This window comes from Balaenoptera acutorostrata, chromosome 16 (assembly GCF_949987535.1).
Source record: "Balaenoptera acutorostrata chromosome 16, mBalAcu1.1, whole genome shotgun sequence".
In the NCBI taxonomy this organism is placed as follows: domain Eukaryota; kingdom Metazoa; phylum Chordata; class Mammalia; order Artiodactyla; family Balaenopteridae; genus Balaenoptera; species Balaenoptera acutorostrata.
Window position 1 is genome coordinate 31,273,632 of NC_080079.1, and position 25,975 is coordinate 31,299,606.

A 25,975-nucleotide genomic window follows, 5' to 3' on the forward strand; every position below is an offset into this window, starting at 1 on the left:
AATTACCTGTTACCAAAAGAAAAACTCTATCTTATAAACCTCCTCTTTGAAAGACCTCAGATTTTGCAAATCAAAAGAAATTCAGGGTCGACCCTTGCTATACACTCTGAGTGCAGGGGAAGGGCCAGAGGGTGGCCAGAGTCGGACTTCCCAGGTCAAGGTAAGGGAGGCTACACTCTGCTCTTCCCAATACTCTGAGCTGAACAAGAGTCAGTAGAATACAAGTCCCCAAAGAAACAATGAACTTAGCTTAGGTTATTGTCATTAATGGCCCACTGCCATCATTTGTTAAGCATCTGCCGTTTGTGAGCACTGCACTGATCACTTCACACAAATCATCACATTTAATCCCTGAATACCTGAAGTGGTCTACTCTTGTCTCTATTTCACAGATGCAGAAACTGAGGCTCTGACCTGAGGCTTTCTCACCACAATGAGAAAGCAGAGGAGCCATTGCCTCCCATGGCTTCTGCCTAACTTACTTGTCAACAACCTTGGGCAGCTCTTAACATCCTAAGTCTCAGTATCCTCATCGGTAAAACAGGAAAAATGATTCCTGCCCTGATCACCTAACAGGATGGTTGTGGAGATCAAATGATACATAATATTTGAGAAAGCACTTTGAAAATGGCAAAATGAACATAGCAAGGGATCGTTAGTCTTATTAATTGCAAAGAATGACACCTGATTCTGCAAGCACTTTGCTAATGTGACACTGTTGTCTTTTTTCCCTTGGGAATTTGGGGATAATTCAAAGTCTGCAGAGCCAAGGCGCTCTTTTCTTCAAGTCCCTGGCATCTGGGCATTGGGAAGTGGAGGTTCCTTCCGGGAGAAGAGGGAGGAAACAACGCTGTTTGCATTCTGCTGGTGTTCCTCTTCAAGAACAATTTGGCTGAGATTCTAGTGCTTCCACCACACTCAGCCCTCAAACATGCAATGCACATTTACTGAGCACCTACTATGTGCCAAAGTGCCGAGTACTAGATGCATAATGATGGACTCATGGGACCCCGAGATATAGTCTGGGGGCGAGGAAATGAGAGGAGGAGGAGACAGCAATGGGAAGGGAGCGGAGTGACTCCAGTCCTTGCAGCTTTGCAGACTTCACAGCCACCTCCCGATTCTTCTCATGGGGATGGGGGGAGGCAGCACAATGGAATGAGCTCAGAGCGCTGAAATTCGAGTCAAAGTATTAAAGTGAGTCCCAGATCTGCCTCTGCTCAGCCTGTGACCACCAGAAATCAATTTACTTTCCCCTATGTAAATTGGGTAGGAATGTTCCCATAAGGCAAAATGAGGAGAATCAAAAGAGATGATTGACTGAACAAGGTGAGCAGGGTACCTGAAGGTACTCAATAATAAACTCTTGTTTAAACAAAACAAAAAAACCCTGTGCTCTCTTCCTCCCATTCCTGGGAAGGTAAACTATACAGGGGCCAAAAGCTCAGGCTCTGAGATCAGGCCCTGCTGTTTACGAGCTGCATGGCCTTAGAGAGGAGACATTACCTTTCTAAGGCTCAATTTCTTCCTCTGTGAAAAGGTGATAATAGTATCCACCCATAGGATGGATGTGAAGATTAACCAAGAGACTGCACAGGAGGCTCCTGGCACATGGTACACACCCAGCAAAGGTGAGCTGTTGCTAATTGCATCTCTACAAGCCCTTAAAAACAACAAAATTCCAAGTCCACAGGCTCGCCTCTAAGATCCAGGCTGCCTGGTAACTGGCTGGCTGCCTAGGTTTGGGCTCTGGTGCCAGCCTCCCAGAGGAGACAGGTACAAATGAGGAGCCATTCCCGTCCCCCTACTCCCCCCACCCCATACCCTGCAGAAGGTGCGCCAGCCCTTTTCCTGACAGGTTCCCCTTTCCGAGGGCAATAAGGGACACAAGTTGAGGGCCTGGGGCTGGTCAGAGGTGTGAGGGCACACTAAGCTTGGTCCCCCTTCCCTGTGGGCTCAGAAAGCAGGGAGATCTTGTCCCCAACAGCTTAGAGAGAAGCACATGGCCTGGAGCAGCGGACAAGCTCACCAGGATGCCATGTCGTTATAATACTCCCTGCCTTTTACCCATCCCAAGTGCTCCCACCTGAACCATAGTCCTGCATCTCTTGTGCAAAGGGAGCGCTCAATATGAGTAAGACAGCATTAACGTTCTTTGGGAGCCACATGAATTGTAACAACAAAGAACTGCTTTGCTTAACTGGAAGCCACTGTCCATCCATCCCAGCCATCGACCACATTATTAGAAACCCAGAAGCAAGCCAGATTCTGACTGACCAGAAAAGATGTCACAGAATCTACCTGCCCAAACTCCTGTACTTCCCTCTCTGGAGGGCCCCTCGGGCTTCACTTTGAGCCCATCTACTCTCTCTCTAGGTACAAGTCTAACAATCTCAGCCATATGTTCCCCCAGGAAACTGGAGGGGCTGCTATTTGAGCCTGGTAGTCAGGATCTCAAGAAGTGACCACTATGATGAGATGCGACTGCACACCCATTGGGATGGCTATTATCAAGAAGACAGAAAATAACAAATATTGGTTAGGATGTGGAGAAATGGGAACCCTTGTGCATTGTTGGTGGGAATGTAAAATGGTGCAGCCGCTGAGGAAAACAGTATGGCGGTTCCTCAAAAAATTAAACACAGAATTAACATATCATCCAGCAATCCCACTTCTAGACATACACATAAAAGAACTGAAAGCAGGGACTCGAACAGATATTTGTACACCGATGTTCACAGGAGCATTATTCACAAAAACCAAAAGGTGGAAGCAACCCAAGTGTCCATCAACAGACGAATAGATAAGCAAAACGTGGTACAGACATACAATAGAATTCACCCCTAAAAAGCAAGGCAAGTGACACATGTACAACGTGGATGAACCTTGAAGATATTATGCTAAGTGAAATAAACCTGACACAAAAGGACTAATATTGCCTGATTCCACTTCTATGTGGTACTCAGAGTAGTCAAATTCATAGAGACAGAAAGCAGAATGGTGGTTGCCAGGGGCTGGGGAAGGGGAGAATGGGGAGTCTGTGTTTAATAGGTACAGATTTTTAGCTGGGAAGATGAAAAAGTTGTGAAGATGGATGGTGGTGATGGCTGCACAACAATGTGAATATACTTAATGCTACAGAACTGTACACTTAAAAGTTGTTAAAATGGTATATTTTATCTTGTGTATATTTAACTACAAGTTTTTTAATGAGGAAAAAAAAAGTGACACTGACTACCAGGGAGAAGACAGAGCAACAATTATAGGTGGAAACGTGAACCCCAGAAGCACAGCAGCTGGGAACCATTTAGTTTGGGACCCAATGCCCTATATTCTGAAAAGCCTGGGGGCCTCACACTGTCGTGAGTACAGTAACTGATCAGGCAGGACCCACTATTCTCATTCAGAGCCCAGAACAGGGTTCAAGAGCCTACCCACATCAATACTGCTTGGGACCTCAAGGCAGGCCACTGTGTTATGGGCTCTTCCTCAGCAATTTACCTGCCACCTGCCACCAGTTCACCCCCACCTTCTTTCAGAAATAAAGGCTTTTGAGAGAAAGAGGCTTTTGTGGTCCCCATCTCCACCAAGCAGGGCTTTGTACATACAGGTCCAAACTCAACACCCCCCAAGTTGCAAAGAGGAGGTTATTCATGCTCAGTATACTTTGCTGGGAAGCATATCATCCGTTTCAGAAAGATTCCCATCCAAAAATAGTTTTTAAACATTTCTTTTATAGTTTTGCTCTTTAAAAAAGAGTAAGCTTCAATGATCTGGGGAAAATCACTGGCTATGGTTTTTGTGTGTAAAAATCCTCTACCTTTGAATAATGGGAACTTCATAAGTTCACAAAGTCTCTTTTCATCTGGGATCGCACTTGATTCTTACAATCTCTCTGGGAGGTGAGCAGGGCAGCAGTCATCCCATTGTACAAATGGGGAAACTGAGGCTCAAAGAGATCAAGAGGCCTGTCCAAAGTTGCACACACAACTAGGAAGGAGCAGAGAACCAAGGCCTTATTTCCCATCAATGGCAGATGACACTCTGGATTGGGACCTCATATTTGAGCAGACCATTAAGCCATGAAAGTAATTTTAAAAACAATGTTAGTTTATTTTATCCCCACAACATCTCTCTGAAGTAAACTGGAAATATCATCTTTTTTTTTTTTTTTTAAGAGATGATTAACTGAGCAAACAAATGACTTGCCCAAGATCACCATTCAAGAAAGTGGCAAAGAGACCACACCCCCTCCCTTTTGAATACGCTCAACCTTGACCACAATTTCTTGACCTTAGCATACTCAAAACTTAAAGGAGCTTATGCAGTTTTTATATAGGTTGCACCATATTTCTGTGAACTTGGCAGGGAGTAGACATACCTTTATTCTCTTTTTAATAGCTGGAAAAGAAAAAGAGGTTAAAGAAATCTTTAAGTTCCTTTTCAGCTCTAAAATTCTATGATTCTAAAAATTCCCCAGCAAGTCAATTCGATGGGTAGAGAGGCCTGGAATCCACATCACCCGCCTTCCTGCCTCACACTCTATCAGACCACCCCACACCCACCTCTTGAGTTAATGACCACAAATACCATGTGTGCCTGGGAGAAGGGCCCACTCTTACATAGTTGCACACGTAAAATAACAAGAAAGTGCTAACTGCTTGGTTGGGACCCTAGTAAGGGGCTTCACTCTGTCCTCCTGCTTCAGCCCCAGCATCTCCTAGCAAGAGGCTCCCAAACCACGGGAAATTACATCCCAGGTATTTGAGACCTTACCCAGGCCTGGGGCGAGAGAGAAGCCAGTCCCAGGAACAGAACACCACTTTGAGGTTGCAGTTAAATCCGCCCATTAGGATACATCCACCTACCTAAGACAAGACAGCAATCAGGGCTGCTCATTCCTGCTCTTCTACAGACTTTACCCACTCTGTTCTACACACTAGCTTCATCCACAAATATTTATTATGCATTTACTACATGCCAGGTGCTGCTCTAGGCGCCATGGAATGAACAAATAAAAATCTCAGGTCACACGTAGTAGGGGAGATAGCCAATGTCAGGTGGTGGTGAGTGCCAGGGAGAAAAATAAAATAGGGAAAAGGTGGTAGATAATGCTGAGAGCAGGTAGTGGAAGGAAGAGGATCAGTTTTAAAAAGGACGGCCTGGGAGGCCCTGACTGACAAGAAGGGAGGAGCCTTGGAGGAGGAGAGAGAGGGACCCATTCAGATTTCAGGGGGTGGAATGGGATGAAGAACAAGAGATGGCTGAGGAAAGGCAAGGTGGTGAAAATCCTATCGTGTCTTGTAGGCCAACACAAAGACTCTGAATGAGACGGGGAGCAAAGGAGTAACAAAGTCTGACTTACAGTTTACAGCATCTCTCTGGCTGCTGTGATGAAAATAGTCTGTCGGGAGACAAGGGAGGAAGCAGGAAGGTCAGTTAAAAGGCCGATAGTAGCTTAAACCAGGGTGAAAGTGGTGAAGATGGTGAGAGTCAGGTTCTGGATACATTTAAGGCAAAGACAACAGGATCTATTGATTAAGCGGAGGTGGGATTGAAAGGGAGGAGTCAGGGATGACATTAGAGTTTTGGGGGCCTGAGCAACTGGAAGGATGAAATCACCATTAGCTGACTTTGGGAGGACAGGGGGTGGGGTGGGCCTTCATTCTGTTTTGGAAATGTTAAACTGAGAAGGCTTTTAGACATTAGGTGTGTTGAGCAGGCAGCAAAATATACAAGGCTGGAGTTGGAGAAACTGGGCTGAAATTATACATGTGGGAGTCACCAGCATATATAATAATACAAAATTGTATGTATTATCATACAAGATTTCTATGTATGATCACACACACTTTGTGTGTTTACTGTCTGCGCCCCCCCCAAAACTATAAGCTCCATGTGGCTAAGGACCCTGTCTGTTCACAGCCAGCAATGTGCCTGGCGCTCAGTAAATATTTACTGAGCAAATGGAGAAGTTGCCCAATTACTCCCTCAAGAATAGCCACAGCAGCCCACACAATGAGAAGTAGGCTCTCTTGCAACCACAGGGCCAAGCCCAGCCAGCCCAAAGCAGGGCCCTGGGTCTGTCCACCCCGAGCTTGAGATTCCAGAACGTAAGTGGATATGCTTGGCACATCACAGATAGCTGGGTTTCAGCCCTGCCACATTCTCAAAGGGTGGAACTGGGCAAGACACCTGCCTGTTCTACCACCTCTATTTCTCCCTGGGATGGGCAGGGGAGGGGCTGCCTCACCCACTTCATGGGCAGAGATATCGGCTCTATCCAGGGTATATGCATGGGTTGGTGGGAGCCCCCCAAAGGAGTAATTCCCCACGCATTCTCTGGAGCATGCAAAGACCACCCAGCACCTGAAGGGGAGAACTCAGACCTACTGAGAATGTATTAAGAGTAATAGGTTAAAAAAAAAAGAGTGACAACCACAAATCTTGATGAGATGAGAGTACCGCCTAATCCTTCTAGCTCTTGGAAGACTCCCTGACCGGTAGGCCTTGTGTCTCTGCTTCACCCATCAAGTGACTAGGAAGACAGAACTAAGGCCAAAGAGTGACATAAGAATGCATAAGATTTCAGCTCATTAACTTTCCAGTGTAGAACATCTGCCTTTGTGAAGATGATAAAAACAGCTCTAATGATCTGGTACAGCCCCCTCCCTTTCTGAGATATTGCAAGTGTGACCCAGAGAGGGTTAATGACTTGCCCAGGGTTACCCAGCTGCAGGCCTAGACCTAGAAGTCAGGTTTTAGCTCTCTGTTGAGGGTTTCTTCCCACTATGGCGGTGGCGAAGGAAAGATAAGAGTTACGAAGGAAAGATAAGAGTTATGGTGGGAGGCAGGGGGAGTTTTAGGCATTAGTCTTACAACATGAAACTATGTCCTTGTCAAAGGGTAAATTGCAGATGTCACAGGAATGCCAGGTTCACGCTGTGAAGTTAAGAAAGAGTCCGTCCCGGGCTTCCCTGGTGGCGCAGTGGTTAAGAATCCGCCTGCCAATGCTGGGGACATGGGTTCGAGTCCTGATCCAGGAAGATCCCACATGCTGTGGAGCAACTAAGCCCGAGCGCCACAACTACTAAGCCTGCGCTCTAGAGCCCGTGAGACACAACTACTGAGCCTGCGTGCTGCAACTACTGAAGCCCGTGTGCCTAGAGCCTGTGCTCTGCAACAAGAGAAGCCACCGCAATGGGAAGCCTGTGCACTGCAGTGAAGAGCAGCCCCCGCTCGCTGCAACCAGAGAAAGCCCGCATGCAGCCATGAAGACCCAACGCAGCCAAGAATAAATAAATAAATAAATAAATAAATAAATAAATAAATAACTTAAAAGGTAAAAAAAAAAAGAAAGAGTCCGTCCCTTATACCAAACTTGTCATCCTCCAGAGTTCCCCTTGGCTTTGGACTGTATGAATAAAGCTATTCATAGTAGGACCCAGAGAAGTGAAATAGAGATACACTAGCAGATTTTTTTTTAAATGCAGATATATACCTCAGTAAAACATTTAGGTGAAAATTTTATTTATTTATTTAATTTATTTTTAAATTTATTTATTTATTTTTTGGCTGCGCCACATGGCTTGTGGAATCTTAGTTCCCCGACCAGGGACTGAACCCAGGCCACGGTAGCGAAAGAGCCAAGTCCTAATCACTGGACTGCCAGGGAATTCCCGTGTAAGCCTTTTAAAATCAACAAATATTGAGTGCTTCCTCTGTACAAGTCATTGTGCTAAGCGCCTAGTGTGTGTGTGTGTGTGTGTGTGTAACTATATGAGTGAGTGAGACAGAGAGACAGACACACACACAAGGTCTTCAAGGCTTACAATGCAGTTGCTGATATGACTGTAACATCAAAGAAATGATTAATAATATGGAGTAGATAATTGTTAAGTAAGTGGTATAATGGGACTGCAGGAGTTCTCAGAAAGAGCAATCATGTTTGCTGGGGGGTGGGGGGGACTTGTCAGGCAAGGTGCTTCCAGAAAGATAAGGGATTTGAGGTGGACCTTGAAGAGAAGAAAGGCTCTTGATAAGAAGGCGGAAAGGGCATGAGCAAACACAGGTGACATTAATATCAAAGAAGAGAGAGAAATCACGCCTTAAAAGGTAGGACTGGACCAGACTTGAACAGCCTTGAAAGTAAAAGTTCTTGTAGGAGTGGGAGGGGCAGAAAGATTTCTGAACATAGAACTTACAGGGTTCAGAACAGGTTAATTTAACAAATGCCTTCTGGGACACTACCATGTGCAGGCACTGGATGAATAACTGAAGAGGTACTTGCCGTTGGTGGGGAACTAACTTCAGTCTGGGAGATGAGTTGGCCTTGAGGTGACAAGGGGCAGGTTTGTAAGACCTGCTGAAGGAAGAACCAGCAGGGCCCAGCGAATGACTCCTCCAGGACATGGAGACAAAGACAGCAGAGAGAATTCTTCAAAGTATAAATTTAGGCAGCTGGAAGAATGGAAGAGTAAAAGGAAGCTAGCTGAGGGGGAGAGATGCAGAGCTGGTTTTAGAACTGTTGAACCTGAGGTTAACTACATCTGTGTCCAGTGGGCATTTAGATATATGAGTCTGGGGTTGGAGAGGCAATAGTTGAAGATACAGCGTAGGGGCCTTCCCAGTGGACAAGTTGGGGGGCTGAGTAAGATTCCTCTGGGAAGGAGCATGATGAGAGAAACAAACGGAATGTCAAACTGACCATGGGCGTCCCACACTAGGAGGTGATGGCGGGCGGGAGTGATCAAAGAAAAAAATAATGCCAAGGAGGGAAAAGTTGGGGGAAGTGTTGGAGCTTCAAATGGGAGAGGGTTGTCAACAATAAAAAATGCTACAAATCAACTATGTGGGCTGAGCACATAAATAATATTTGTTGAATAAGTGAATGAATGAAAGGAAGAAAGCCTTTGGATTTGAGAATCAACTTTCCTCAGTCAGAAGAATGGCCAGGGTTGCCCTCAGACAAGAGGACTTAATGCTAAATTTTACGTCGTCCTCCCTATAAACACATGTTGCTTCTTGCACAAGTCATCCTGTCCACCACACAGACATCCTTCCCTGCTTCCCCCATGTTTCCCCTCATCTTCCGTCCCAGTTTCCGGAACTCAAGCAACACAAACCTTCAGTGTCAAAGGAGACAGGAAACTCCAACTAGAGTTTCTACTTCATTAACAGCTCTGCCTGTGGCTCCTCTTACATAAAGGGATATGTGGCAATTGAGTGGAACAGGAGACTGCATTCTAGCCTCAGCTGTACTACTGACTAGCTGTGTGGCTGGGGACAAGCTGCTCAACCTCTCTGGATCTGGGCTTTTCATAGACAAGAGAAGGTAGGTCTATCTGGACTCTAGACAAGTTTCGAAGGTCTCTTTCAGCTCTAAAGTCTAAGATTTTATCATTCTCAGAAGGCCCTCGCAACACCCTCAGAGAAGGAAGTGAAGTGAGTACAAGACCCGGGGAAACGACCGCCAGACCTCTTACCCAGGCGAAGCGCCAGGATAGGAGGAGTGTACCCAGAAAGTGAGAAGGAGCTGCCGGCCCTCGCGGATCACCAGGGAGCAGATCCCATTCCCAAGGCTGGGAAGGATCCCAACAACCCGAGTGCGATTCCCACCCCGCACCCCACATTTCCTAGACTCTCAGACGACCGGGAGGCTCTAAAAAGCCCTGCGGGAAAAATAAAGATTTCTTTCCCAGAGTCCTGCGCTGCTTTTGCAAGTCGGATTCCGGCAGACACGATCTGCAGCCCGATAATGACACAGTCTTTGGAAGGAGCGACTGTTCTCGTTTCGCTCGCTCCGAGTTCTGGGGACGCCTGGCCGCCGGCGCCGTGCCCCGACGGGCGGGCGTCCGACCCCGGCACCGCTGACGGGCCAGCGGCGCCCCCGCCCGGGGCTCTCCTCCCCGCCGCCGGCCCAGCTGCGGTCTGCAAACATTTCCTGCCCCTGCCCCCACCCCCACCCGTAGCTTCCCAGTTGGAGCGAGTTGGGCTCGCAGCCGGGTCAGCGCTCGCCGTTGCCCCAACTCGGCTCCCCCGGCCCGCGGGGCTGGGCAGGGGGACCCCGTCTGGCTCCGGAGCAGCCATCGGAGAAACCCAGGCGCCAGGAGCCGTGGGAGGTCGCTCGGGAAGCCCAAGTCTCGGGCAAGAAGGAGGACAACTGGCGGGGCGCCGACGACCCTGCTCCCTTCCCTGTCGTTACCTGCTCGCTTGCGGGGGTGTCCTGGGGCGGTCGGCCTCTCCCGGCGCTGTCTCCCCACGCAGTTGCCCATGCTGGCTCCTCAGCCGGGCCCCATGCACCGGAGGCGGCGTGGTGGTCGGCTGCTCCGCGCTCCTGCCCCGGACGGCGGCGTCCCGGGTCAACGGCTCCTGCCGCCCGGCATCCGGAGCTCCCCGATCTCCCCCGGGGGCGTGCTCTACCCCTGCACCGGCTTCGCCACAAACTTTGCGGGCGAGGGGGGAGAGGGAGGTGGCCGACTACCCAGCACAGTCCCAGGTGGCCGGGCCAGGGGGGCCCGCGACGGTGCCCGGCCGGAGACCAGCTCCGCTGGAGGGGCGGAGAGAGGGGGCGGGCACCGCCGCAGCTACTCCCGGTTCGCTCGGGGCTCCCAGCTGGGGCCGGCCCCCCGGAGCCTGTCACTCACCTGCCTAACCCCGCCCCAGCCCGGCCCCGCTCCCTGCCATCGGCTCTCGGTGCCCGCGCCGGCGGCACCGCCCCCCCAGGTGCGCATGTGACCGACGACACCGCCCCCTTGGGCCGGCCTGGTTTTCTCATTGGTTTCCCCCAGGGTGCGTACCGCCCCTCGACCCCACCCAGCCAGGTGCCCGCCCCACCGCCAGTCTCCCAGGGAGCTGGGCTGGGAATTATTCGCCCTCAAAAGCCCCCGGCTGCGTGCCCAGCAGCCGCCCTCCCTCCCTGAGCCACCGCCCCGACTCCAGGCCCCGCCCCTTGGGGAGGGACCGTCCCATCCCTCCCTGGAACTGCCTGGCCTGGAGCCGGCAGGCACGTAATCCAAAGAGCGCCCCGCCCCCTCAGCTTTCGCTAGGTAATTGGCTCAGGAGGCGCGTGCGCGGAGAGGCCCGTCCCGTGCCACCTCCCACTTTCCCTCCCACGGTCTCCAGTTCGCGTCATGGCCGCCGCCGCCGCTCTGGAGGCGGTGTTGCCTACGGGCGCCCTGTGGGGCCTCGTGCAAGACTTCGTCATGGGTCAGCAGGAGGGCCCCGCTGACCAAGTGGCTGCAGGTATGGCCGACGGCGCCGCACGGCTTCCGCTTGGGGGCCTCCAGGAGGGAGCGGCCTCAGCACAGGCGCCGGGCGGGAAGGGAGTGAGGGACAGCGGTGACTTTGAGAGATTGGTCCGGGGCTGGTTGTGAATACCGCGTGCTTAAGAGCCATAACAAATTGCGAGTCGCTTGCAGTCTTCCTTAAAGCGCCCTTACGCCCCTTGTCTCGGTTTATAGCCATTCTGTGCGCTGGCCGGGGTCAGGAGATTAATTACCATTTCACAGATGAGGAAACAGGCCCAGCGAGGGCAAGAGACTCTCAGACCAGGCCGGTGGGGGAGCTGCGACTCGGACCCAGGTTCTGCAGTTCAGAATCACGGGCTCACGCCGCAAAAGCACGTTGTTTCTAGGAAGTTGATGTGACAAGAAGCATCTTCAGCGGCATCAGCTCCAGTCGCGTGGCATGCTGGGAGTGGCCGGGCGGCCGGATATCTGACTGGCTGTAGTTGGAGAGAGGAGGAGAGAAACCAGTCTAGGGGGAGTCTGAGAAGTTCTGCGTATCTTCCTTAAGGCATTCCCTCCGTTTCTTGGTAAAGTTCTTGATTAATTTGCTTTGTGACTTTTTAACGTGGAGTTTGTTTTTATCTTTTCCCCAGAACTCCACTTTCCTGCTTTTGATCAGTTTAGGGATCTCTTAGTTCTGACAGCTTATCTAAGATTTGAATAAAACAAATTACAGATTTCTTTGGAATTCTGAGACTTCATTCTTTTAGAAAAAAAAATTTAAAAAGTTATTGAATGTTAGGAGGCCTTCAGACCTTGTGTTTAAGTAATGGAATACAAAATAATCTTGTCAGTACAGATGATTTTTGTCTCTATTTTTGGAAATTTTGCGTGTTTGGGGAGAAGTAAAGGATACATTTCCCTTGAAAACTGAACATATTCACTTTTATAATATGTGAGAAATGAATAATGTGAATCTGCCAGAAGTATAATACTTTGATCCTTAGCAATATTTCAATTTAATTCAATCCTTCCACCATTATTGAACACATTATTCTTCAAACATGATGCAAAGTAATAGGGGTATAAATACAGATTACGCTAGATCTGTGCCTGCCAGGGACTTATAATGTAGTGGGAGAGACTGCCATGCAAACGGATAGTACACCATGAAAAGGGCTGTAAGAGGTATGTGCAGGGTGACATGGAAGCATCAAGGAGCAAGTAAATGGCTGATGTAGCCTTTCCACTAAGTTAACTTCTTAACAGCTTTGTGCAGTATAGTGTGTCATCAGTGCTTATGATTAACAACTACAGTGTATTATCAATGTCATTTTCCCCAATGTTTTATTATGAAAATTTTCAAACATACAGCAAAGTCTAAGTAATTTTTTCATAAGAAAAACACACATACACCCACCACCTAGATTCTACCATTAACATTTTAATATAATTTGCTTTATCATGTATCTATCCGTCATTTAAATTGCAGATAGCAGTACACTTCCCTCTAACTGCTTTGGTATGCATATCATTAACTAGGGTTTGTTTATAGTTTATTTTGGTGAAAAATTTGTATTCAATGAAGTGTACAAATCTTAAGCATACATTCACTGATTTTGAAAAATGCTTACACCTACCCGCTGTCAAGGTAAAGAACATTACTATAAAAAGTGTTATTTGTAACTATTTTTTCACATTTATACATTATGAACACAGTAATTTAGGGTTCTTCAAATTCAGAACACACTTGCGAAGTCAGCATGAATAGACTGCCAAGTTCTTATAAATATTTTTGTAGAATTTATATTTTTTATGCCTGAAAAAAAAGTGGCCTAAACTGTTGTCTAGTTTAAATTTAGCTCAGCTAAGACTGTAACACTAGCCCTGTTGTAATTTAGCTCTCCTGATTAGGAAAGGAGGTTGGTAATAACAGATAACTAACAGAGGGGTAATAACAGATAAGGTTGAAAAGGTTTGGTGGGGTTAGATGATGCCTAACCTTGGATTCTAAACAGAGGGATTTAAACGACCTATTGTAGGTAACTGGAATCAATGTAGATCCTTGAGCAAGGGAGTCATATAGTGAAGGTGAATTTGAGAAGGATTAAATTAGTATTCTCAATCTTAGATCACAGCCTTAGTTAGGGTTGTTGAAGGCTGACAGAGTTTTGAAGCATCCCCAGAATAAGATGTGCTTTCTAATCCTCCAGCCTAAGTCAACCTTTGTTAGTGCTGAAGGGACCAGCTTTCTATTCAGCCACTCATAGCAGCAGCCTCTCCTACAAATTGTAACTGCAGAAGGAACGTCCTATGATCACAAAGGCAGCTACCACCAACTTTGTTTTGCACCTGGGTTCCTGATGACAGTAGGTGTCAGATGTAAAGGTGCAAATGATGGAAGAGAAATGACCTGGCAGCCTAAGAGTTAAAGGCTACTCAGCCAGGCATTCAATGTCTACCACTCCCCTCCTGGATCTTTAGTTCCAGGCAGCCACGTTGATTTGCTGTTCCCTTGAGTGCTTTGCTTCCCAGATCCCTCCACTGGCTCCATCTAATTAAAGTTAGGCCTGGGATTAAAGGCCCAGCTTGAGTGCTCACTGCCTGCCCCCAAGTGTCTCCTGATTACTCCAGCCAGACATCATCTCACAGTTCAGAATCTTTGTGGTACTTATTTCTCAACCACTCATACTTATTCGCAGACTGTTTAGTAGCTACTTCTGTACACATCTCCACATCCTACCTGCCTGTTTCTACCACCATAGTCTCCTGGAGACTAGCATAAGTAGGTGGTATAAATGAATGGAATAAAAGATGCTGAAGGAAGAATCTGGAATTTGAGGGCTAATTAGTTATAGGGCTTGGAGGAGAGGGAGGACTCTAAGATGACCTCAAGCTTTTGAGCCTGAAGATGAGCAAAAGAAAAGTACTAGGTCCAAAAATTGGGAAGGGAGCTGATTTTGAACATGTTGGATTTATAGGTGATGGATATAAATTTTCTTCCTCTTGGTTATTTGGATTTGCCTTCATTTCAGTCTTTATTGTATTTTCCTACATTTGTAATTCCATGAGGAGACCACTATTCTTGAAACCAGAAAACTGTTAAAGAAAAGTAAAATATAGTTCTGAGAAATGTCTGTGGCATTCTCAGCAGAAAGGGCATTTTGAGAGCTTGATTGGAACTTAGCCCTGATTGGGATTTTTCTCTCTCCTGTTCCTTCACAGCCTCCCCCCTCTCCCCTTCCCCCTTGGCTGCTACTCCAGATTCTCAAGAGGCTGCAATTCCATCAGACAGAGGTCTGATTGTGCATTCTGTGTCAGTGCTCATATAAATACTCCTTTGACGACTCCTCAGTGCCCCACACGGACTGGTGCCCTGCTGAGGAAAGAGTGGGTATTTAGCAGGTGCTAGTAGGTCCATTTTTAAAGAACAAATCTTGGACACATTGGAAAAACTTAGACCAACCTATATAGGGAAAGGAACTTACATTTATTTTTCTTATGCCAGTGAGACTACTCCTAGGAAAATTAACTTTTTATTAGCTTCTTTCATCCCTAGAGTCCAATTGCATAATTAACAGTACTTCCGGGTATTTTTCATTTGGAAGAACTTGTATTGTTAAGAGAACTAATCACTTAAAGTTAGTGATGGATGGTCCCATACACCCAAGAATTTTACTCCTTTCCTATGTTACCCCAGGCTCTGTTTATGTCACTGTGGTAACACTGAACTTGTTCTTTGATTGTTTTAAGTGTCTTTCTGCCCCAACAGACTGGGCTCCTTAAAAACTCCCTGTCTATATTTCTCTCTCCAGTCCTAACACAGTAATTGATTTGTAATAGGTATTCAATAAATGTTGAATGGATAAATGAAACCAAACGTACATGACAATTTTTTTTTTTTTAAAGACACCAATTGTACTTGAACATTTGGGTTTTGTTTTTTGTTTTTTTGTTTTTTTAATTTTTGGCTATGTTGGGTCTTCGTTTCTGTGCGAGGGCTTTCTCTAGTTGTGGCAAGCGGGAGCCAATCTTCATCGCGGTGCGCGGGCCTCTCACTATCGCGGCCTCTCTTGTTGCGGAGCACAGGCTCCAGACGCGCAGGCTCAATAGTTGTGGCTCACCGGCCCAGTTGCTCCGCGGCATGTGGGATCTTCCCAGACCAGGGCTCGAACCCATGCCCCCTGCATTAGCAGGCAGATTCTCAACCACTGCGCCACCAGGGAAGCCCGACAGTTTTTTTAAAGAATGATTCAAGGAACATGTAAGAGGGAGTAATTCTGTTTTGGGAATCAAGGAAGGCTTCACAGAAGAGTTGCCATTTGAGCTGGGTCTTGAGGAGTTGAAGTTCCTCAGACTGACAAGGGCAGGAAAGAGGCATTCCAAACCAAGGGAATGTGTTTCCAGACTTAAGGATATGGAAGAGCTTGACATGTTGAGATTTCATGCGACTGAATGATAGGAGTTATGATCAAAGGTGAGGCTGGAGGGGATTGAGGGCTAAATCGTGAATGACATCAAGCCAAGGAGTCAGGTCTTAGGCAATGAAGGGCAAAGGGAGATTGGTGAGCAGGGAAGTAATTGTGCATTTTCGATAGATTAGGGATGGATCAGAAGGCTTTTTTTTTTAATTGAGATAAAATTCACCACTGTAACCATTTAAATGTACAAATAAGTGGCTTTTAGTATATTCACAATGTTCTACAACTACCACCACTATCTAAAAATTACAGAACATTTTCATTACACTAAAGAGTTGAAGGCTATTTTGACAGCTGTCCCTATATAGTCTGGTTATAAGGGATGAAAAGGAAAAGACGAAAATTTGAAAGACATTTCTAAGATAGGCTCAACAGAACTAGAATAAGATGTTAGATTTAGTCACCTTTGTGAAAACATCTTCAAAATACTGATTCTAGTTCTTTGCCACCTTATTTGCCATTTTTCTTACTCTTATTTACTGTTGCAATAGCTTTATTATTTCTTCATTTTTTCCTAATTTTGTATGACTTTTGTACTTCACTTTTATGTTTGTGCTGCATTAATTCAAGATGGATTCTTTGTGAAAGTATGAAGACTAAAGGGCTTTGCCAGGAGAATTCACCCATATACTGGGATTCAAGAAATCACATGCAAATGGATGTTTCTTTGTAATTGTAAAGCAGCCAGTTTCATAATGATGTATACTGAATGCTGAAGAACTCTTTTTCATTTATAAAATTTGAGGCAACCTATAGGAGTGAGACTGACTAGTAGAGAGTGTGAGGGAAACTTTCTCTGGTGGTGGAAGTATTCTATATCTTGATTGGGGTGTTGGTTACTCTGGGTATACTTTTGTTAAAACTAATCAAATTATACGTTCACTGTGCATTCCACTGTATGTAAATTATACCTCAATTTTTTTTTTTAATGAAAAAATTAGAGGTGACTGAGTGAGGCCTAGTAGTCAGGTACTTTGTCTTTTTATTTATTTATTTATTTATTTATTTATTATGTTTATTTTTGGCTGTGTTGGGTCTTCGTTTCTGTGCGAGGGCTTTCTCCAGTTGCGGCGAGTGGGGGCCACTCTTCATCGTGGTGCGCGGGCCTGTCACTATCGCGGCCTCTCTTGTTGCGGAGCAGAGGCTCCAGACGCTCAGGCTCAGTAGTTGTGGCTCACGGGCCCAGTTGCTCCGCGGCATGTGGGATCTTCCCAGACCAGGGCTTGAACCCGTGTCCCCTGCATTGGCAGGCAGATTCTCAACCACTGCGCCACCAGGGAAGCCCAGGTACTTTGTCTTAACAGCACTTGAGGTACTTCCAAAGAGAGTCCCTAGCCCAGCATCCACAGAGGACTTTGACGGTGTTGCTGAAGAAGGATGGTTCAGTTCAGTTCAGTAACAGTTATCAGTCCCCTGTGGCTTCCTATGTGCTAACACCCTTGTGGCCGCTACTGAAATTATTTTTTAGATGGGTTTTTCAGCAGAGTTTCCTGGGTTCTGTTCAGGAGGTTCCAGAAAAGTACCCTTTTCCACCCTCCCAAATGGTGCAACTTTGTAACCCAGAAATGGGTGTCTCTCTTCAGTACTGACGCTAAGGAATTGGGTGTAGAACAACTGTCAGTGCCTTGGTTTGTCCTTTTAGTCTAGCTGCTGCCCCTTCCCCCACCCCACAGCTTGCGCATTTTTTCTCTTGGCTCTTTCTCAGGAGCAGGGGCAGCACTGGGCCTTCCACATCCTGGCACGAGTAAGGCTAAGAGTGCCTGATGTCTAAATTGGTGCCAGTCACGAGCTATGAATCCCAACTAGAGCGCTCCCTTCCTCAGTCAGATGGGACTTCTTACTCTAGTACCAGACTGCGCCTCAGCTCAGTTCACAGCTATTGTTCAGAGACCACAGACTTCAGGGGGACTGGAAGTTTAGGAGTTTTCTCAAGCCTGTTTTTCACCTAGCCAAAGTCTGGTGTTGGCGAGAGCTGACTAATTAGGTCTTGCATTTAGAGGTGGGTGGGTTGGGGACCCAGAACAGGCTGCGAAAGTAATTCCCTGATTGCCACACCTTACTGATCTAAAACTCCTCTACGTTAATCAAACGCTTAGGAAGATCGCTAACCTTTTGCTCTTTGTTTCTCCTTTGAAAATTTATCCCAAGATGATTCTGTTAGATCTATGTGAATTACCATTGTGCTGTTAAAATTGCATTTTCAAAAATAAGTAATACACTCACATGGTGCAACATTCAAAAGGTGCAAAAGGATCCACAGTGAGAAGTCTCCCTTCCATCCCAAGATGGCATGGAGACTGTGACAAATGAATTTACTATATTACTAGTGTATGATATATCCTTGCTAAAGGGGGTGGGGGGAAAAGCTGATCTAAGTGACTTTGGAAAACAATATTTTGTCTGGAGACTATAAGGCTAAAGACAAAACTGTACATAAGTACTGTACTCTGCTTATAAATTTGTTTCTCACAGAGGCTGACAATTCTGAAAGTAGTTTATTAACTACACTAGTGTTGAAAAGAATAATAAGTGGTATAATAGATAATGGGAACCAGGTTTCTCACTGTCAGAGAAATAAATTACAGATAAGCAAGGGGGAAGGCTAGAATGAACCCTGTGGCACTAGATTAGAGAAGAGACTAATATGATCTTATGTTTAGTTTAATATATATGGGTAGATACAGACATAATGATAATATGTGTGTATACATGGGTTAGAATACGTACATATATTTCCCAGCTCTCTCTGCTGAAGAGGGCCTAGAAGCAGTGACACCCCAATAGTAATGAGCACAGTTTCACCCAGATCTTGGTTTTGTTTTTTTTTTTTTAATTTATTTATTTATTTATTTTTTTTTTTGGCTGTGTTGGGTCTTCGTTTCTGTGCGAGGGCTTTCTCTAGTTGTGGCAAGTGGGGGCCACTCATCGCGGTGCGCGGGCTTCTCACTGTCGCGGCCTCTCGTTGCGGAGCACAGGCTCCAGAAGCGCAGGCTCAGTAGTTGTGGCTCACGGGCCTAGTTGCTCCGCAGCATGTGGGATCCTCCCAGACCAGGGCTCGAACCCGTGTCCCCTGCATTAGCAGGCAGATTCTCAACCACTGCGCCACCAGGGAAGCCCCCAGATCTTGGTTTTTAATACCATTCTCCAATAAAAGGAACCAGGGCTTCTTGGAGAAAAGGCTGATTCACGGGTTGGGGCAGGGAAATTACAAGATGAGCCTGTAGTATTTTGTAGTGCCAGAAAGTAAGAAAGCACTTAAAAAAATAAAAGGATGGGGCATGTCAAAGGGACACTGGTGCCAACCTAAAAAAGCTCCCCATGGCCAAAGATGGAAAATTTGAGCAACAAAATAACCTAGTATTGGATTATAACCCAAGGCATAACATAAATATACATGAGCTTATGCTGATGTAAACAACTGAATAAATGAAGGAAAGAGAAGAGATGAATCTTCCTTAGAATAACTCCAAATAACATAGATAGATAAATACTCTCCTTCTAGGAAATGAAGCTTAATCTCCCCTTTCCCCTTGACTGTGGACTGGACTTAGTGACTCCCTTCCAAAGGAAAGAGTGTGGGAAAAGAAAAAATAGTAACAGTATGTATAGTGCAGAGACCTGCTGACACTACCTTAACCAAGTGATCAAAATTAAAATCACCAGGGCTTCCCTGGTGTCGCAGTGGTTGAGAATCTGCCTGCCAATGCAGGGGACACGGGTTCCAGCCCTGGTCTGGGAAGATCCCACATGCCGCGGAGCAACTGGGCCCGTGAGCCACAACTACTGAGCCTGAGCGCCTGGAGTCTGTGCTCCGCAACAAGAGAGGCCGCGATAGTGAGAGGCCCGCGCACCGCGATGAAGAGTGGCCCCCGCTCGCCGCAACTAGAGAAAGCCCTCGCACAGAAACAAAGACCCAACACAGCCAATAAATAAATAAATAATTTAAAAAAAAAAAAATTAAAATCACCAGTGATAAGTCACGTTGATATACTGTACCAATGATATGATGTGATGAGAAAGGCACTTCACCTCTATGCTATTCTTTCTCCAAATCCATAACCCCAGGCTAAACATGAGGAAAACATCAAAGAAACCCATATCAAGGGACATTCTATAAAGTACTTCTTAATTTTTTTAAAAAAATTAATTAATTAATTTACTTATTTTTGGCTGTGTTGGGTCTTCGTTTCTGTGCGAGGGCTTTCTCTAGTTGTGGCAAGTGGGGGCCACTCCTCATCGCGGTGCGCAGGCCTCTCACTATCGCGGCCTCTCTTGTTGCGGAGCACAGGCTCCAGACGCGCAGGCTCAGTAGTTGTGGCTCACAGGCCCAGTTGCTCCGCGGCATGTGGGATCTTCCCCGACCAGGGCTCGAACCCGTGTCCTCTGCATTGGCAGGCAGATTCTCAACCGCTGCGCCACCAGGGAAGCCCAGTACTTCTTTAAAATACCAAGGTCATGAAAAGCAAGGAAGACTGAGAAACTTTCACAGACTAGAGGAGACTAAGGATTCATGATGGCTAGTTGCAATGTGGTGTCCTTAATTGGATCCTGAAACAGGAAAATTACATTAGTGGAAAAACTGGTAAAATCTGAATAAAGTCTGGAGTTTAATTAAAAGTAATATACAAATGCTGATCTCTATTAGTTTCGACAGATGTACTATGTAAGATGGTAACATTCAGGGAAACTGGGTGAGGGGTATACAGGAACTCTATACTGTCTTTACAACCTTTTTTTAAATCTAAAATTATTCCAAAGTGTAAAACATTTTTTTAAGTCTACCTCTCAACCCCCAGCTAACTGTGTCCCTCCCTAGAGACAACCAGTGTTACTAATTCCTTTCATCTTCTAGAGATAGAAATAAATACAAATAGAAATAATTCTCCCTCCCTTTAAAAACAATGCTATGCACATACTATATACTATGTATGTACACTCTATTTATGTTCTGCTTTTAAATCTTGTCCCATTATCAGTATAAATATATAGGTTCCTTAGTCTTTTTTCAATTTTTTTCCTAAGTAGTTACAGAGAATTCCATTATGGATGTACTATAACTTATTTAACTTGTTTCTTTCTTTTTTTTTTTTTGAATTTTATTTATTTATTGTTTATACAGCAGGTTCTTATTAGTTATCTATTTTATACATATTAGTGTATATATGTCAATCCCAGTCTCCCAATTCATCCCACCACCACCACCACCCTCCCCACCACTTTCCCCCCTTGGTGTCCATAGGTTTGTTCTCTACATCTGTGTCTATTTCTGCCTTGCAAACCGGTTCATCTGTACCATTTTTCTAGATTCCACATATATGCGTCAATATATGATACTTGTTTTTCTCTTTCTGACTTACTTCACTCTGTATGACAGTCTCTAGGTCCATCCACCTCTCTACAGATGACCCAGTTTCGTTCCTTTCTATGGCTGAGTAATATTCCATTGTATATATGTGCCACGTCTTTATCCATTCATCTGTCGATGGACACTTAGGTTGCTTCCATGTCCCGGCCATTTGTTGTTTGCAGTCATTTGCTATTTTAAATCATTCTGAAATGAAAAAACTTGTACATGCATTATTTTGCACTTTTACAAGTATATAGGATAAATTCTGAGAATATTCCCTGGGTTAAAGCCTACGTACATTTCTAATTTAAAAAGTATTTTCAAATTGCCCTCCATAGGGACTTCTCTGGTGGTCCAGTGGTTAAAACTCTGCGCTTCCACTGCAGGGGGCGCAGGTTCAATCCCTGGTCAAGCAGTTAAAATCCTCCATGCCCCACAGGCGCGGCCAAAAAAGGGGGGGGGTGCTCCATAAAAGGGTTTTACCAATTTTTACTCCATCTACAGTGTTTAAGAGTACCTTAATTCCATGCACCATCACCAAACATAAGCGTGATACAAAATGTTTGATCTTCGCCAGTCTAGTATGTTAAAAACCAACGTTTTGGGGAGTTGAATTTGCATTCCTGTTGTTAATATGGTTGAGCATCTTCTGTTTTTGCCCATTTTTAAATTGGTTGTTGGTCTTTCTTCTCAATGACTTGTGGAAGTGCTTTTTATATTGGTAAAATAGCCCTTTGTTATAAGAATTGCAAATATTTTTTCCCAGTTTGTCTTATGATGTTTGTTTGTTTTTGCCTTGCAGAAAATCCAATTTTTTTTTTAATGTAGCTGATTTTAACCAATCTTTTCTTTTATGGCTAAATATAACTATGTTATACTTAGAAATGTTCTCTTGTGTTTTTTTCTTTAATCCATTTGAAATTTACAGAGCCATTGGTATTTTTGTTTGTTTGTTTGTTTCAAATATTTACCCAATCATGCCAACACCATTTATTGAATAGTCTGTTTTTCATTAATTGAAATATGATTTTTAAAATCATATTCTTATGTATTTGTGTCTTTTTCTGGATTTTCTATTCTATTTCTGTACCATTGATTTCCTTGAATATGAACTCATACTACACTGGTTATTTTTTGTTTTTTACTTTTATTATGGAAAACAGAAAGTATATTCAAAACTATACAGTATTTTAATTACTGTGACTTTATAACAATCCTTTACTATCTGGAAGAACTGCCTTCCCTCCCTCCCTCAGAGTTTGCCTTTTCAGAGTTTGCCTGTCTAATTATGTACTATTTTTTTACACAGTAACTTTCTCACTGGTTCTTTAAAGTTTTCACCATTCAGATATTCACATTTATATATATATATATATTTTTTTTTTTTTTTTTGACTGCGTTGGGTCTTTGTTGCTGCGCGCGGGCTTTCTCTGGTTGTGGCGAGCAGGGGCTACTCTTTGTTGCAGTGTGTGGGCTTCTCATTGCGGTGGCTTCTCTTGTTGTGGAGCACAGGCTCTAGGCGCGTGGGCTACAGTAGTTGCAGCACGTGGGCTCAGTAGTTGTGGCACGCAGGCCATAGAGCGCACGGGCTTCAGTAGTTTTGGCGCATGGGCTCAGTAGTTGTGGCTCTCAGGCTCTAGAGTGCAGGCTCAGTAGTTGTGGCACACGGGTTCAGTTGCTCCACGGCATGTGGGATCTTCCCGGAGCAGGGATTGAACCTGTGTCCCCTGCACTGGCAGGCAGATTCTTAACCACTGAGCCACCAGGGAAGTCCCCAGATACTCACATTTTTTGTTAAGTTTATATCTAGGTATTTTTCTCTCTCTTTCTCTCTTTAAATTTTTATTTGTCGCTATTGTAAATAGGCTCCTTTTTCCTTTATATAATTTTTCAGGCTATTGTATGTGTGTATGTGAAAGTTCTTAATTTCATATTAATTTTGTACCTAGCCACCCTAATGAATTATTTCGTATTTTTTCATTTATTTCTCTTGGATTTTCTAAATAAACAGGTTACCTGCAAATGATATATTGACTTTCTTTTCAGTTTTTATACTTGGAGCTGCATATTTGAAGTGTTACAGAAATGCCTCTCATGTAGGAGAGGCTCTTGGCAAGCACGGCGGGCCCCATGGTGTAAGCCCTAGGGTAGGCAAAAACATTGGTAATTAGAGCCATTGAACCCTGGGATGGAGTTTTATTTTTGTTTTTTAAGATTTCTTTTTCTTCTTTCCTTTAGATGTGAAATCTGGAAACTATACGGTGTTACAAGTGGTGGAAGCCCTTGGGTAAGAGCCTCTGCTCTAGAATACCCGTCTCCAGCCCTGGCGCTGCACTCTGAAAAAGTTATTTTGTCCTGAATTTCTCCTACTGTAGCCCAACACCCTCCTCCCCCTCCCATATCAGTACCTCAGGCTAAGCCAGTGTTTCTCCTGAAAAATGATTCTTGCCACCTGACTGAGGCCCCTAAGGAAGTGTTGGGAACACCGCCTGTGGGTCACATTAGCTCCTGGGTCAGCCCACCGGTTTAGGCTGAGATGGGTGGTTGAAAGCCATCAACTGTTAGTTAATTAGAGCTGGGATTCCTCTTCTGCTTCTTTAGACCCACCCTCCCCCATAGGATTCTAGTCAGCCTGCATCTGACTCAGACCTGCTGTGAGCCCAGCCTGGGGAGTGGTCAAGAGGCTGACCTTGCACCAGGTTCCCCACTATAGGAAAAGGCTTGGAAAAACAGCTGGAAGACCACTGTTACCACCAGATATTCCAAGCTCCAGAGGAACTATATGCTTGTAGTCTAATGTCTGCTTTCCTCATATTTCGTACTTGGTAGACCATTTAAATTGACAAGTCTTAGTAACGAAGGTTGTTAACTGTCATGGCTAGCATGTCTTCTAAAACAGAAAAAACTAGAAAATTGGGGAGAAGGTGGGGGAATAGGTCACCATTATGCATTTTTCCCACATAAGAGACCTTTTGGCCTTTCTACTCATGTTGTTGTGGCCTTGGTCCATTTTTTTTAAATAACAGCTTTATCGAGATACAATTTATCTATCATAAAGTTCACCATTTTAAAGTGTGTATTCACAGATTTGTATGACCCTTATCACAGTCAATTTTAAGACATTTTCATCACCCCAAAAAGAAACCCCACGCCCATTAGCAATCACTCCCCATTTCTTTCTCTTCCTAGCCCCTGGCAACCACTAATCTACTCTGTCTCTGTGGATTTGCCTATGCTGAAAATTTCATATAAATGGAATTATACAGTAATATGTAACCTTTGTGATCGGCTTCTTTCACTTAGCATAATGTTTTCAAAGTTCATCCCTGTTGTAGCATGTATCAGTACTTCATTTCTTGCTGAACAATATTCTGTTATATGGATATACCACATTTTGTTTAACCATTCATCAGTTGAGGGATATCTGAGTTGTTTCCACATTTTGGCTTTTCTGAGTAATGCTGCTATGAGAATTTGTGTGCCTTGGTCCATTTTTAAATGCACAGTTTTTTACTTCTACCTTTCTGTAAGTTCCTATCCTAAGGATCCCGTCAAGCGTGAGCTTCTTTTTGCCCCATTACCCCTAGCTATAGATACTCTTAACCTTGAGGTTACATTCATGTATCCTGGCCAGTTCTCCTTCAGAAGTCTTCTACCTCCTGCATTTACTTAGATTCCTTCTGGTATGTCTAAATGTAATCCCTGTGATTTGTTTTGAAGATAAATCACCTCCTTGTTGCTTCAGCCTAGGTCCTCCCATATCAATAATCCTAAATAGTTAAAACCTTTACTCTGACCATCTTACTTTGTAAACTTCCAATTATAAAGACCATAATGGTCTTCCAGTTATAAAGACGATATGGTCCCTAAGACTATAGTGGTTGCTTTAACAGTGATATATTTATTCTCCTCCTGTTTTGGTAGAAGCTGCAGCTGCCAATCATCTCTTGAGCCCTGTGGTTAGCTGCTAAGCTGTGTTTCAGAGGAATGTCACAGTTGTATGAGAAGGAGTAAGCCCCATGCCCAGTCAGTGCCTGGAGATGGACACTTCTGTTGGCTGTGGTGTCACATATGCCTCTAATGATGCCAGTTAATTCTGGGGATTGGCCTTAGTGTTGTCTGTAATGCTAAGCACCTCCAGAATACCTTCCTGGGCTGGCTTCCATGCCCAGGGGGTGAGTGTGACTAATTGCAAAATATTTACTTCAAAAGTTTGAACTGGGTAATGTCAGGCTGTCTCTATCTTACTTTACCCCAGGTCCTCTCTAGAGAATCCAGAACCCCGAACTCGGGCACGAGGAATCCAGCTTTTGTCCCAGGTGCTACTGCAGTGTCACTCCTTGCTCCTGGAGAAGGAAGGTACTGGCATCGCTAGTAGGAGTGCTGAGCCAAGGCCTTGCTTTTCTATTCAAGCCAGCTTTACAGGGAGGGAGGGAGGACATAAGGTATCTATGAACTCCTAATTCAGGGTCTTCATTCCTCACTGGTATATGTGGCAGAGAAGATAAGAATTGAGACACAAGACACATGGATTTCAAATGTAGCCTTAGACAGTTTTTTTCAGTATATCTTCCCCTCTTTGTAAAATGGACAAAATAGTGTTTCATAGATGGAGTGGAAAAGTAATGAAATATCAAAGTGTTTTGAAGTCCTGAGGAAAAAAGCCAACAACTTATTTATCTTCTATAAAGCTTTATTAGCATCTAGCCATGCCCATTTATTTACCTATTGTGTATGCTGCTTTTATGTTACAGTGGCCCAGTTGAGTAGTTTTGACATACTATGTCCTACAAGCCTAAAATATTTACTATCTGGCCCTTTGAGAAAATTTGCCAACCCAAGTTCTGTAGAAAGGCAGTTCTCGGCTTGAGAATGGGTTTGATTGTGACCTAGTGAGAATGGATAATAAAAGATGTTCA

The 25,975-nt window shown here is 44.9% G+C and overlaps 2 protein-coding genes across 5 annotated transcripts in view; one reads left to right on the forward strand and one right to left on the reverse strand.

Moving 5' to 3' along the window:
• Positions 1 to 10,752, reverse strand: part of UBTD1 (ubiquitin domain containing 1) — a 52,361-nt gene extending 41,609 nt beyond the window's left edge. Inside the window, exons 1-3 of one of the 3 annotated variants that reach the window (XM_057530657.1) lie at positions 10,205 to 10,752; positions 5,366 to 5,404; positions 4,382 to 4,401 (exon numbers count right to left, since the gene is read on the reverse strand). Coding sequence is in view for 1 of the 3 variants with exons in the window: in XM_007187413.3 (XP_007187475.1) it covers positions 10,205 to 10,274 (70 nt within the window). In the remaining 2 variants the exon portion in view is untranslated. The remainder of the gene's footprint in view (positions 1 to 4,381; positions 4,402 to 5,365; positions 5,405 to 10,204) is intronic. The other 2 variants (XM_007187414.3, XM_007187413.3) reach the window with 2 other exon arrangements.
• Positions 10,753 to 11,089: 337 nt separating this feature from the next.
• The window catches only part of MMS19 (MMS19 homolog, cytosolic iron-sulfur assembly component), a 33,514-nt gene continuing 18,628 nt past the window's right edge, over positions 11,090 to 25,975 (forward strand). For both annotated transcript variants that reach the window (XM_007187416.3, XM_007187417.3), the window contains exons 1-3: positions 11,090 to 11,244; positions 23,295 to 23,343; positions 25,315 to 25,415. In XM_007187416.3, the coding sequence (XP_007187478.1) occupies positions 11,133 to 11,244; positions 23,295 to 23,343; positions 25,315 to 25,415 (262 nt within the window). In that variant the 5' untranslated portion in view covers positions 11,090 to 11,132. The remainder of the gene's footprint in view (positions 11,245 to 23,294; positions 23,344 to 25,314; positions 25,416 to 25,975) is intronic.